Below are 13,925 nucleotides of genomic sequence, written 5' to 3' on the forward strand. Positions count from 1 at the left end.
TGGCTCCCAGGTGGATCGTTAGCTCTACCGGAGGAGCTGGTGGGGGGGGTAGGGGGTGGGGGTAGGGGGGTATACCTTTTATTTTGCTGCCGCGGATTGGAAATGCAGAAACAAGGACATGACTGCAAAGACGTTCCTCCGGCTGGACCGGGTGTCCGCGAAGAAAGAGATGTCTCCCTCTACCTGTGGAAGACTGGTGGTGAACCTGGCGTCGTGATAATACACATTGTACAACTTGAAATACTTCTCTAATCATCATGGTAAACCTTTTGTTTATTAACCTTAATTAATTGTTTGTGTTGTACTTTACACTGAATGCTGTTTACTGGCCTTATATAGACCAAATGTTAATGTGCACAGTTGTGGCTGTTTTCTGAGTGTTTCCTTAATTTTAGACTAGTAGGCTATTTTAGTCGGTTTAATACTGTAAATGTTTAAAGTAGTGATATATTGCTGCACATGATACACCCATATCAGGGGCCCTTTTGATACAAAAACCCACAGCAAATAAAGTCAAGCTACGCCCCTGGGCAAACAGGACAGATATGAATGAGAACAGTGATTAGAAAAGGGGTGTATCACTGGTTTGACTATGGTTGAGTAATGCAACGTTGCAATGTTAAAATTAAACTTGGTTATAAGTAGCCTTCATTTGCAATAATATCCTGGTAAGAACGCATACCACATAAATAATAAGGCTACAGTTCTTCCTGCAGCTGGCCTGGGTTAGAATCATCAGACCAGAGATTCTTTGAACCTTTGCTGCACGTCATCCCCTGTCACTCAGAAATACAGCACAGCAGAAACCCTTATTTGTGCATTGTTTTGGGTCACATGAAACAAAATTAAGACAAGTACAGATCCAAAAGACACATTTTATTTCAGTAAAAAAAAAGAAAAGAGTTCAGATATATTTACAAAAGCCATCAAAAATACAGAAAACAATATTTAAATAAAACAATCTACATAACTGAACTTTGGTAAAGACTAAGCCCAGTATGACAAATACAAGTGTGTGGGTGTGTGTACATGTTTTTCAGGTAACTTCATACTGAGGTTTTAATGCGGCAGGTCGGCAGAGGCCTGCCCTGTATGTTTAGCTAGGTTTTAAGGGTGCAGGGGGCAGGCTGGCAGAGGCCTGTTCCAGGAAGGCCAGGGGTCCAGGAGGAGGCAGGTCAGAGGGTTTACGATGCTGAGTGCTCACATCTTCCAGAACCTGCTGCCAGTGGTGCAGCTTGGACAGGTGCTTCTGGACCAGTAACTCCTTCCTCTGGAGCTCGTTACGCAACTCTGACACATCCTGCAGACAAGATAGAAACACATGGAATTGTCTATGAGAGTGGGCCTGCTTACTGTCCTTACTCAGAGTCTGGTCAAAAAGGAGGAGGTTACAAGGTGGTCTTTATTATTAGGTATTTTTTACAGGTACCTCAGACAGCTCCTCAGACAATTTGCTTTGGTAATAACAATATAATAATAATAAAGCAAATGTACACAAGATTTCTTTTTTTTAAAGATAGTATTGTCAGGAAAGCATGAAAAATATGCAAATGTAGACAAATCATTAAGCAAGATAAAAGGGAAATAAATGCAATACAACTGAACCCACAGTCAGACTGCAGTCAGACTGCAGCTCCCAGACAGAGGTATTGTTCCCACAGGTTTCAATATCTAGACATTACAATAACTAACCAAGAGAAACTGACTCACATTGAGTTGCAGTTCAATGCTTTGTGTTTACACGTTTACACGTCTTTACACGAAGGCGGTGCCAGTAGGTGACAGGTGTCAAGACATACAAATAAGGAATCACTAGTTTAGGCTAAAAAAAAAAGCACCAAAAAAAGCACCATGAGATGATGGCTGCAAAGACTAGAATCAACTTTATTGTCACATCACTGGTTCATAGGTGTAAAGAAATGGGTGAAATTTGGTTTTGCGCATGCTCCATCATTTTGTTGTTTTTCAGAAAGGGAGAGTAAATTCTATCAATAAAGACAAAAGCCAAAAAAAAACATCTAAAAAAATTAAGAAAATAGAAGCATGTCAAAGAGAACTCAAATTAAATAAAATCAAGATATCTACATATACACGTAGCAGACCAGCAGATACAGTCAGTATGTACATGACATTACCTCTTTCACAACCTGTTCTGGCTTCTGCACAGATAACTGAAGCCGTTTCTGCAGGAAGAAGCATTCCGTCTGTCTAGCTACATCCAGGAACTTCTGGATGCACTGGTCCACACCTTGGATAAACAGAAAGGTAGATGAGTGATGTCATATTTCAACTAAAAACATGGTACATGTAAAGACATCCATTGTTTTTATGACAATATTTGGAAATGGATTTCATTTCTTTTTTTTTAATTGGGGGTGGGGTGGGGGTACTGTTTTTTTTTACAAATTTTACTCTGAGACATAACTCGTTGTATTGTCTTTTTGCTTCCAAATAAAGTTGGTTTCTTTTCTTGTTTTCCTTTCCCCTAAAGTGAATTTGAGTACTTAAATAAGTGCTAACTAAATGTGAGATATTATAGGTGTCACAACCATTATCTGTATGGTGTTCCCACAGGACAGCAAGCCACTTGCTATAATGATATCTGGCGTCTAGAGTTGCAATACCAACACTTCACAGCTCATTCATTGAAACTGAAATCAACTACCTGATTGTATTTATCAACATTAAACTCACCAACATTGCAGCTGTAAGGAAAGCTTGGATTATCCAATCCTCGTTGTATCTGTCAAGTTTCTGTTTCATAAAAATCCACCGTAGACATGTTATGATATACTTAGTAAAACTTTTTTTTGTGTGCAGGTGATTATTGTTAAAAGTGTTCGAGTTTGGAAGCACTCATTGGAAATCACTCAACGGTCCTGGACATTTATGAAACAAAAACTTGACAGATACAAAGAGTATAATCCAAGCTTTCCGTACACCTGCTATGTTGGTGAGTGAGAACAATCAGATAACAATTATTTGTTTCAATTAATGGGCTGTTTTGGGGTTTAATCCTTTTAGCATCCTTTTGTATAGAAATTTACTTTCTAATTTTCTTTTCTAAATAGTTATTTCATTTAAATTACAGCAAACCGGTGAATGTATTGTATTGCCCTGGGAACACAACAGTGCACTGCACATTAAATGTAGCCTCGTTCCCCATCATCTGCGTGCGAAGAGAAAAGGCTATGCATTAAATAAATGCCATTCTCTCTAGGTAACTCACCGGTTCGAATCTCCTCCTGATCGGTTCCGTTGACGTAGTCTTGACTCACCAAAGAGGCAAAGCACGCCTACAGGACGCACAGCATTACTTAGTTTAATCACAACAGCATCTTTAATGTTACTGAGATTCTGTAACATTTTTTTTAGCTAAAAGTTAAATTGCATCTCTGATACGACACTGGTTACACTTAAAAGTAAACATTTACATACTTTAACATTCAGTTAGCTTCTCGTTCAGCTAACATAAAGCTAACTAGCTAGCTATCCCAGTCAGAAGCACCTATAATACCTCAAATGAAGCCTCCAGATCGTCCACCAGCGTGTTGTTTCCCGGCGGAGCCCTGTTCGCTGCCCCGGGGAGCAGACCCGGCTGGCCCGGTCCACCGGCGGGGTGAGCAGCACCACCTGGCCCGGGCTGCAGGCCGGGGAACATTCCACCCATGGAGGACGCCATCTTGGTTCTACTGTTTGTTTATGGAGGAGGAGGAGGAGCCACAAAATCAAAACAGTGGCGGAAGAAGTACTATTTTTTTTTTTTACTTTAAGTAAAAGTATCAATACTGCAATGTAAGTACTCTGTTAACAAGTGAAAGTCCGTCATTCAAAATGTGCTCGAGCAAAAGTACAAAAGTTATACTTAAAGGACCAAAAGTAAAAGTAGCCTACTCAATATGCAAAATGTCCCATTTCACATGTTTTCAAATGTCTAAAATGATTTTATAAAAATCTTTTGAAAATAGCAGATCTACAAGCTCACACTGCCTCGCACCGCCATGCATTGTGAGCTTGTAGATCGGCTATTTTCAAATAGCCAAAGTATGTATGTATATATATATATATATATATATATATATATATATATATATATATATATATATATATATATATATATATATATATATATATATATATATATATAGGGCTGAAGTGTATGTTTTGTAATAATAATCAAAATCAACAAGTTTTCGAATATTATTTCTCCCAAGTTTAAAGTTCATAGTTTCAGAAAACATGAGTCAGTTCTGTTGTCTTGCTGTTGTCTAACTTCACTGATTTACAAAATGACAGTTGGAAAAACGACCTGCCTTTAACAAAGGGACCTCGGACCTGCATTAAAACTTGAAAGGGGAAAATTATGTAAATATTTATTTAGACTGATACCTTAGTAACACTGACGTTACAGATATTGTTAGTTTGCCCAGTTCAATGAGCACTTGTCTCAAGCACTCATCTCCAGATCCCCAAAACAAAAATATAGGAAAAATCTGTCTTTTGAAACTTACCCTACCAATTATTGGGTAGGGTAAGGGGGGGGGGGGGGAGGGAATATTTCAGTTTTGTACACTGCCGTGTAGGTGGGGATAAAAAACAAAACCTTAAACGTCTGTAATATATGCTTTATTTATAATATCCATTTTACTTTGAAAAGACATTCAGATGGCTATGAATTGTTCAGAGCACTTCCACAACATATGACAAATAGGCAGTATGTTTTGTCAGTCATTGAAGCTTTCTCATTCTCAGACAGAGAGACAGACAGACACACAGGACTGTATTGCCAGGGATCATCATAAGTGAACATTTGTCTTGTTGGTTAAACTGTTCCTCATTTTGCTGGGGACCCCCTGGAACCTCTTCAAGGACCCCTGGGGGACCCTGGACCCCACTTTGAGAGAATAATAGCAGTTTTCTCCTCATAACACATCAGAGTTAACACGCTCTTCAGCATCAACACCTCATGTTGTGCTGGTTGTGTGCGGCTCCAGTCACTCAGGCTTGGCTGGTCAGTCCAGCAGCAAACTCCACCAGCGTACGTGTCGGCCTGCCTGACATGCCTTTCCTCAGGTAGGGGATCTCATCTTTGTTCATCATGACCCCAGCGATGTCCAGGTGAGCCCAGTGGGGCGCTGTGACAAACTCTCTCAGGAAGGCAGCTGCTGTGCACGCACCACCAGAACTGACGAGATACAGATTCATATAGTTTATAATTTTATATTTATTTATGTATATTTCCCCCCACCACCACAACTGTTTAGCAGGGTGATATGGGCTTGTGATCTGGGGCAAACAAGGCAATTTACCTTCATTTTGTACTTTATTGCCTTATTTTACTGTAATTTTGTTGTATAAATAAATATAGAACACAATGAATCAAACATTTGAGGGTATCTGACAGTGCTCAGGGTCAGCGTGTGTTGAGCTACAGTACGTACCGGCTGCCGCCGATGTTATTGAGGTCGGCCAGTTGGCTCTGAGTCACCTGCTTGGTGTAGTGTTGGAACAACGGCATCCGCCACACCCTGTCACCTGTCACCACACTAGCCTACACACACACACACACACACACACACACATTTAAAAAGACAATCGCAAACTCATACAAACACATGACAAATAATCAGCTATAGCACTGTGTGTGTGTGTGTGTGTGTGTGTACCTTGTGCAGCTGCTGCCAGAGCCAGTCAGAGTTTGTGAACACTCCAGCTGCTGCAGAGCCGAGAGCGACATCCATGGCCCCTTAGAGAAAAAAGCAGCAGCCATTATTGTCCAAAAGTTAACATCCCCAAGTGAGTCATATTTCTAATATTTCTTAATGCACAAGTAAAAGCCTTCAACAAAACTGAGTAGCTGTCCCAAAAAACATTGTAATCACCTCGTTTTGGATCTATAGAGCCCTAATAGGCTCTGTGCATAAATTAAGTCCCGGGTTTCCAGAAGGTGGCATACCTATTTCCTGTTGTGGTTCATTTTCTCCCAGCTTTGTTTGATTGATTCAGCATCAAACAAGCCAATCAAATCCGGCAATCAAATGAAGCTATTGGGAAATGACCCGTAACAGGAAACCGAGGTATACAGTTATGCACAGAGACACATTTTTCCATGTGTCTCACCTGTTAGTGTAGCGGCGTTGACGATGGCCCTGGGGTTGAAGATGTGAGCATAACACAAAGCATCAGCCAGGAGCAACCTCCCTTCTGCATCTGTATTATCAACCTGCACAGTAAGGACAAATTTAAAAAAACCAGTTGATCTACGATAACTCGGACATACAAATGAAATGAGTTGAAGAACACAGCATGTCTGACAAGAACAGCAAACAACAGACTTGCAAAAATCCATTCAAGCTGGGAGTGGTGCCACAGATATTCTGAAGAAACGTAGATGCACCAGCCTGTTGTCATTGACCATCAGTGGTCACGTCCCATTTGGCTATCAAATGCATTTGGAATCCCAGCATTCACACATTTGTAATGGGGTTTAATCAGCGGTGAACATCTTAAATGCGCTGTGGCCCACACACCTGGATGGTTTTACCATTCTTGGCTCGGACTACATCCCCTGGTTTGCTGGCTTTTCCACTGGGCATGTTCTCACAGAGGGGAGCTAGACCTGACAGACAGAGAAGACTGAAGAGATAAGCAATCAAGTGAAAAACACAAGATTTATTCCATGACATTTTCAGGCTAGTTGAAAAAAGGTAATAAATAATGCCTCTTATTTAAGACATGTTGCTTCAATCCTTGCCTGACAAAATTACATGTACTGTATTGTATTTTGAAACATTTATACAAAAAATGTTCACATGGTTATCCAAATAATCACGGTCTGTTTCTCGTTGATGAGGCATAACAAAGAAAAGCTACACAACAGGGGGTTTGTGCCAGCAGCCTCACCGATAATGTTGACTGGCAGCTTGAGGGCTGCTGCCGTGACGATGGACGCACACACGGTGGCGGCTCCGCCCATGTCAGCTCGCATGGCGTCCATTCCGGAGGGTGGCTTCAGGGAGATACCACCACTGAACGGAAGAAGAAAGCAATGTGAACAATGACTGATTGTCAATAATATAAGTGTGTCTAAATGTGGAAGCATACATTTTACACCTATATATCCAATGCCAGTCCTGTATGTCCATGTGCTTTATCTGTAGGCCTGTGTTAATTGTTTAATGTTGTTAATGCATCACGTGCCAAAGGCAAAACTCCCATGTATAGCATGAACCTCATACTGGCCAATAAAGTATTTCTGCTTCAGCTCTTGAGAACAAAGGGATTCTACTGTTGCGCCTCAGCCTTAAACGGCCAGTCCGGTGCGTCACAAGGGTAGGGACAATAGATGCATAAGAGAAGAACGCTGGAGCAGCACGGACAATTTAAGCCTTTTATTGATGCAGTGCAGGTAAAAGATTGACTGACGTTTCGGTCTTTCGACCTTCCTCAGAGTCATGACTCTGAGGAAGGTCGTCAGTCAATCTTTTACTTGCACTGCATCAATAAAAGGCTTAAATTGTCCGTGCTGCTCCAGCGTTCTTCTCTTATGCTTCAGCTCTTATTGCCAACATCCAGGGTCATAAATGAACACCTTCCAAGTGCCTGTTTAAGAAGTTTCATCTATCAGACATTTGGCTGGTAAAGTATAACGTTAATTTCGTAACCTGCCAACATTACAGGGCAGCACAGAGCTAAGGTGAAGGCTAGAAGGGTTTTCGCACTATGGTTTACCTGTCAAAGGTGACACCCTTGCCCACCAGTAGCAGGGGCGCCTGTGTGTGATCGGGGCAGCCATTGTAGTGCAGCTCCAGGAACACAGGGGGCTCATCTGAGCCTTTAGTCACACTGAGAAATGCTCCCATCTCCTGCTCCTCTATCCAGGCCTGACCCCTGAAGAGATACAGAACTTAAGGAGGCCCGTCGTCTGCAGAAACTCTATTCAGGCCACTGTCACAGAAACTCATGGAAGAAGCCATAAGAGACTGTATTACATCTGGTAAATGTACATCACATGGAAACACTTAATTTAATGTAATGCACTCTTATTCCTCAAATTAAATGCCCAACACTCACCTCCTGTGGACTATGACTCAGTATACTATATGTTAACACTCACTTCTTGTGGACTTTGACTCAGTTAGCGTATGGTAACATTCACTTCTTATGGATTTTGACTCAGCACTCACCTCTTGTGGACTTTGACTCAGTAAGCGTATGGTAACATTCACCTCTTATGGACTTTAACTCAGTACCATACACTTAACACTCACCTCTTGTGGACTTTGACTCGGTCAGTGTATGGTGCCAGCTGCTCCTCGATGGTGTTGGCAAACACCGTAGGAGTAATGTGATTGGCGGGTGCTTCCATGAGTAAGCGGGCCAAGTTCTGGCCTTCTCCATACAGGACTCCTTTCTGCCATGCCTCCATATCGACACTAGGAACAACACACACACATACAGTACATGCAGTATCATTGTGTTAAAGCACCATACCAATGTTCTGGAACGTTTAGCCCAAAGTCTATGACTCAAGTTTTGTTTTGTGTGTGTGTGAAAGTGATTGGATTCCATTCATTTCAATACGGTATGAAAATTAACTGGTAGACTTGAAACTTGCTTCAAAACCACACTAAATATCATTGGTTACTTTTAGTCAAAGCTATGTTATTGTTATGTTATGTTATTCTATACGTTATAATCTATTTTAAAGCAGAGAGTAACTAGAAAAGTCTAGCGAAAACAATTAGTAAACATTCACTCAATTATTCAGGTGAGTTCGGTAACATTTTAATGACATGAGAAAATGTAAATAAATTAATGCGAACATTTTCAATTTTTATGTACAATATATGACCAAAGCTGTATATAGACAATGACATGCAGTGACATATTGACACCAATAGGGTCCTTTAAGTGTATTATGTATTATGTAGTGCTTTCTGTTGTGCTGGACTTACTGTTGGGAAGCAACCATCAAACACTTGAATTAATTATATTACGTAATACGTATAGGAATATAATCATAATGAATTTATTTGTATAGCACAGTTCCAAACAGGGTTACAGAAAATGGTAATGAGCCAGTAGGGTCTTTGTCACAGTAATGTCATGTCCCAAAGTGCTAACCCATCCCTCATATTTATTACATTTTGAGGCCTTACACCCTCTTGTACTCATGCATTTATGCTGAACATGCAGGTGACATCATTTAGTCAAGGAGGGTTCAGTTCTCCTTTTATTGAGTTGACAAAGAGATTGGGCATATACCTTCCATGTGGCTGCGCGGCCACTTTGGTCTTCTTCTTGGTTTTGAGTTGGTCATATTCAAACAAGCCCAGTACGGCACCCTCTGCTGATGACTGGGCGTCACCGCAGCTGTCCACCTCAACGTGACTCAACTCCAGGTCCTGAAGCTGCCTGCAGCCCACTGTAGACGCACACACACACACACACACACACACGATCACACATCTAAAATATCCTTTTAGATAAATTACAAAACCGTTATTAAGAGAGCATGGTTTATTCAGAGCCACAAGTAAAATGACCTATAAAACCTAATTTTATAAACCAATAAAGTAAAAATGACCAAAGCTTCTTCTAGATTCTGACTCTTACTTGATACTGCAGCTCTGATGTTTTCCTTGCAGGTGTCCCATGACTCTGCTCCACACACACTGGCATCTTTCTTCCCCAGCCCCACCAGTGCAACGCACGGAAAGTCCTGGAGAATGCATGGAGTACAGCTCAGCATTATCCTACGAGACACTCACAGTACTTTTAACAGCGGGAGACAGTAGGCGACTCTGTGTGATAAAAATCGCCCAGAGGGCGTTCCTGCTGTGATTACCGTATGTACGTATACCGTACGTGTGGAAGGTAAACATAGCAACACATGAATTTGATTGGCTATCGCCGGACGACATCGTCCAAAAGATAAAAAATATTTTCAACAGCGTCCCTCCGTCCACTTTTCGACTATCGCCTCTTCGCCAGCTATCGCCAGTAGTTGCCGGCTCTCAAAGACAAATAATGCACTTCCGGAGAATACTATCCTGAATACCCCGCTGTTAAAACTTACCGTCAACGAGAGGAAATAAGACTGGACCAATGCTATGGAAATGTGGAGGGTGCTTATGTGCCCAGATACCACCCACCACAACTACTACCATCGATCTAATCATAACGTCATTCACCATAAGTACCGCCAGAAACTAAAGGGAGAAACCTGTTGTTAACACCATCAGGCCTGCTGGACAAATGACTCGAATGATGAATGATGACTGAGTCTAGGGGTTCAAATGCACCGCGATGCATCCTGCCGATATAAACATCGATATCTGCAATTATGTAGCCGATGTGTCCCGATTTTAACCACTTTCAATCAGTCCACGAGCATTGCCTTTTTTTTAATGAAGGTCTAACGACCGAAACGTCGATGTAATAAAGAGCAACATTTTTGCAAGTTCCAGACAGTGTGCGACAGTGCGGGACCTTTTCCTTTGACTTTATTGTCAGAGATCCCCTTTTGAACATTTGCACCTTTGTCCTACGCACCTGTCACCAACCTTTGAGATGTGCACCAGCCTTCTTCTAAAAACAAATGAATTTTATATTTGAAAAACTTTGATCAAACCCCCAAGTTTTTCATTTTAATTGTTCATTTTAATTTCCACTTACATCAATTTAATAATGGACAATTAAGTGTTCTTATCTCATCTTATCTACTGGTAATGGGACACAACATCCCTCTTACACACATGTGACTAACTGTCAGGATTTCTACAGTTATTGCAGCCCATTACCTCATGGAGTCCATAGAATATTCTGTTGCCGCCTTTCTTAAGAGGTGGGCCAGAGCTAAAAGAAACAAAGACAGACAGAAAGAATTTACTTTAAATGAAACCATTCAATAGCAAAGTGCTAAAACAAAAACATGCTAAAACTGGGTCATCATCTACATCAAATGACAGTGATCTAAAACTGTGTTCCTCTACCAGTGGGTTGTGACCGAAAGAGGCTCAACAGACATTCTGCAACTACAAACAGAAGAATAGCTCTGCCTGGAAAACACTCTCATGTAATAAATTATATTATGACTTCTTCAGGATATGGGACAACATTTATATCCATAGCAAAAACAGCTTAGCTCTTCAGTTGTCCTGTGTTAACTGTTCATCGTTTATGTCGAGGTCAATGTGCAAAATGCCTGGTATATACCCCATATACTTGGTAAATGGTAATAAAGTTCTGATTGTTTGGTTCTGCAGGTTCAGTGCAGTAGACTCACATTTTCAGCACCTCTGACAGTTTTCCGGACACAGTGCTGTCAAAACCTGCTGCAGTCTCTGTTAGATGAGGACTGGAATCGTCTCCCTCCTTCTCATAAACACCCAACACAAGACCCTGAGAAACACATAATATTTATTTAATACATGACATACGTGATATATGCAGAGACTTCAGCTCATCCAAAACTCTGCACCTCGGCTGTTAAACAGAAGCAAGAGGAGAAAGCACCAGTTTTAGCTGTTCTGCAGTGGCTTCCTTAGTTCCTACTGCTGCCTCCTGCATTATGTGCAATTTCGAAACAGGTGGTATGCAGGACCATTGAGAGATTTCCAAAGAGCGCTTCCAAACTTGGACACTTTAAATTTAACTGCACAGAATTTATTAACAGAAAGTAGCTGTTAACATGTCTATGGTGGATGTTTAAGAAACAAAAAGTGGGCAGATACAAAGAGGATAATCCAAGCTTACCATACAGCTGCAATGTTGGTGAGTTTAAAGGGATATTTCACTTTCAAAAAAACTTTTGGTGATTTTATCATCTACTCAAGCCTTTGTGAGCCCCCCAGATAGTTTTTAAGTTGCTCGATTCAGTATTTAGATATTTGATATTCATTTTATCAGACACGCCCCCTTCCTATACAAACCCATTGTAACTTCAAACTCCATTTTAACCATGTTAGATTCATCAAAAACACCCGTCCTTGGTTCTGGTGACTCACCCTGCTCTCCTAATGCGTGAGGGGGCCGTGTTTTTCAGAGATTTTATTTAATTTTTCTTATTTTATTTTTTTATTGTATTTTATTTTTTTCATTTTCCCAAAAAAATATTAAAAATAAATGAAAAAAGTAATTGAAAAAACACGGCCCCCTCGCGTATTAGGGGGTCGGTATGAGTCACCAGAACCAAGGACGGGTGTTTTTGATGAATCTTACATGTTTAAAATGGAGTTTGAAGTTACAATGGGTTTGTATAGGAAGGGGGCGTGTCTGATCAAATTAATATCTAATATCTAAATACTGAATCAAGCAACTTAAAAACTATCTGGGGGCTCACAAAAGCCTGAGTAGACGATAAAATCACCAAAAGTTTTTTTGAAAGTGAAATATCCCTTTAACGTTGTTTAATACAATCAGATAGGACTTTTCTGTTTGGATGAATGGGCTGTCAAGGGTTGGTATTGCAACTCTCGACTAGATGCCAGATAGCAAAAACAGCATCTAAGAGTGGCTGTGATATTTCATGTATTCCAGATAAACAGCCCTATGGCTGTGATATAACATGTAATACAAGAAATGTATGTAATATCACAGCCATTCTAGGGCTAAGTCTCCTTTGGATTTCACTGAAAGCCAAATAATGCAATATAGGATATTGTCGGTTCTGTAGACTGAAATCATTTCAATCTAGAGAACAGACATGGAGATATAAGAGTTATAAGATCAAATGTATTTAGCAGAATCTTTAAGTGGTAAAGTGACATGGAACCAATGCAAAGAGACAAGGACTGTATGGTCTTTAGAAATTAGAATGAAAAGGTGACAGTTTGCACCGTACAGACTTATAGGAGAATAACCTCTCTCAATCATTAACTTTCACACAAAGCTATTGATTAATGTACTCATGCTGTGTGGAGTACAGATGACCCCTCTGCTGTCTGCTAATGCTATCCTAACTGACGTTAGACTACTTACTTTCCTGGCATTCAGTTTGGCTTGAGAAGCAGAGAAGAATCTACACGTGTTGCTCCGCAGTGCTATCGGGATAGCTGTTCTTAAAGGAAACATTGTCAACTGTTGTATTTACGTATTTTGTTCTAAATGTTGATCAAGGTCTTCTGTAACATGTGTTATTGGACTACAAACACATAACCCCACCGGTCGCCCTGGTTTTGTCGTCATCCACAAGCGACGAGGTTATCAAAGGGCCCCACTCTCGCCACCTGGTGTCATTAGTGCGATACTGCAGTGAAAGTAGTGGTGATGGAGAGGTAGCCTTATGCAGTGGTTCTCATTGAGAACTTCTCAACCTTTTCATCATCATCTGGCCAATCATCATCTATTTTCAAAATGTTTGCCTCTTTCTTAAATTATATGACAATTTGGCCAATGTCTGACCAGTTTTCATAATATAGTTTGCTTTTTATCCTCTTCCTTTTTTTTTTTTTGGTATCCTTAAATTGTCACTTCACTGTCATCTGGGGACCCCCAGACCTGGAGGTCCCGACCTACAGGTTGAGAACCTCTGGCCTAATGTGACAGAAAGCAGGCTACATAAAGCATTACCTACCTATGCTATGTCATCATCACAAATGTTTAGAGGCAGGGTTCAATTCTTGCTGGGGACTATAGCGGAAAAGCTGTGAATCTGTTACTGTCCATTTTTATACTGTGACCTTTCCCCCCCTATACGGTGCAGGCCTGCCTGTATCAAAGTCCACGAAAATCAATCAAGAAAATCCACCACAGCTTTCACCACTATTTGATGTTCCACAGGTCTGAGTAGATTCCTCCATTATACATATTACACATAGATATAATATGTGTATTATAGATATAATATGTGAATATAATAATATAATATGTATAATACATTATACATATTACACAGATTCCTCCAATCCTCCATTAGAAAT

General features: G+C 40.6%; 2 protein-coding genes across 2 annotated transcripts; both read right to left on the reverse strand.

The window, feature by feature from the left end:
• Positions 1 to 855: 855 nt before the first annotated feature.
• On the reverse strand, positions 856 to 3,687 carry med28 (mediator complex subunit 28). The gene is made up of 4 exons (XM_080417930.1): positions 3,518 to 3,687; positions 3,230 to 3,296; positions 2,136 to 2,248; positions 856 to 1,300 (listed from the first exon to the last, which is right to left on the reverse strand). The coding sequence occupies exons 1-4, from the start codon at positions 3,680 to 3,682 to the stop codon at positions 1,097 to 1,099; spliced, it is 549 nt and encodes a 182-aa protein (XP_080274056.1). The 5' UTR covers positions 3,683 to 3,687; the 3' UTR covers positions 856 to 1,096.
• A 924-nt stretch (positions 3,688 to 4,611) lies between these two features.
• On the reverse strand, positions 4,612 to 13,165 carry lap3 (leucine aminopeptidase 3). Its single transcript, XM_080417672.1, has 13 exons — positions 12,985 to 13,165; positions 11,291 to 11,406; positions 10,806 to 10,860; positions 9,619 to 9,724; positions 9,268 to 9,427; positions 8,271 to 8,435; positions 7,732 to 7,890; positions 6,904 to 7,028; positions 6,531 to 6,619; positions 6,121 to 6,223; positions 5,667 to 5,746; positions 5,442 to 5,551; positions 4,612 to 5,185 (listed from the first exon to the last, which is right to left on the reverse strand). Exons 1-13 carry the CDS (start codon positions 13,075 to 13,077, stop codon positions 4,999 to 5,001), a joined length of 1,548 nt encoding a protein of 515 aa, XP_080273798.1. The 5' UTR covers positions 13,078 to 13,165; the 3' UTR covers positions 4,612 to 4,998.
• Positions 13,166 to 13,925: the final 760 nt, after the last annotated feature.

Source organism: Gymnoscopelus braueri (assembly GCF_963280865.1).
Source record: "Gymnoscopelus braueri genome assembly, chromosome: 2".
NCBI classification, from domain to species: Eukaryota; Metazoa; Chordata; class Actinopteri; order Myctophiformes; family Myctophidae; genus Gymnoscopelus; species Gymnoscopelus braueri.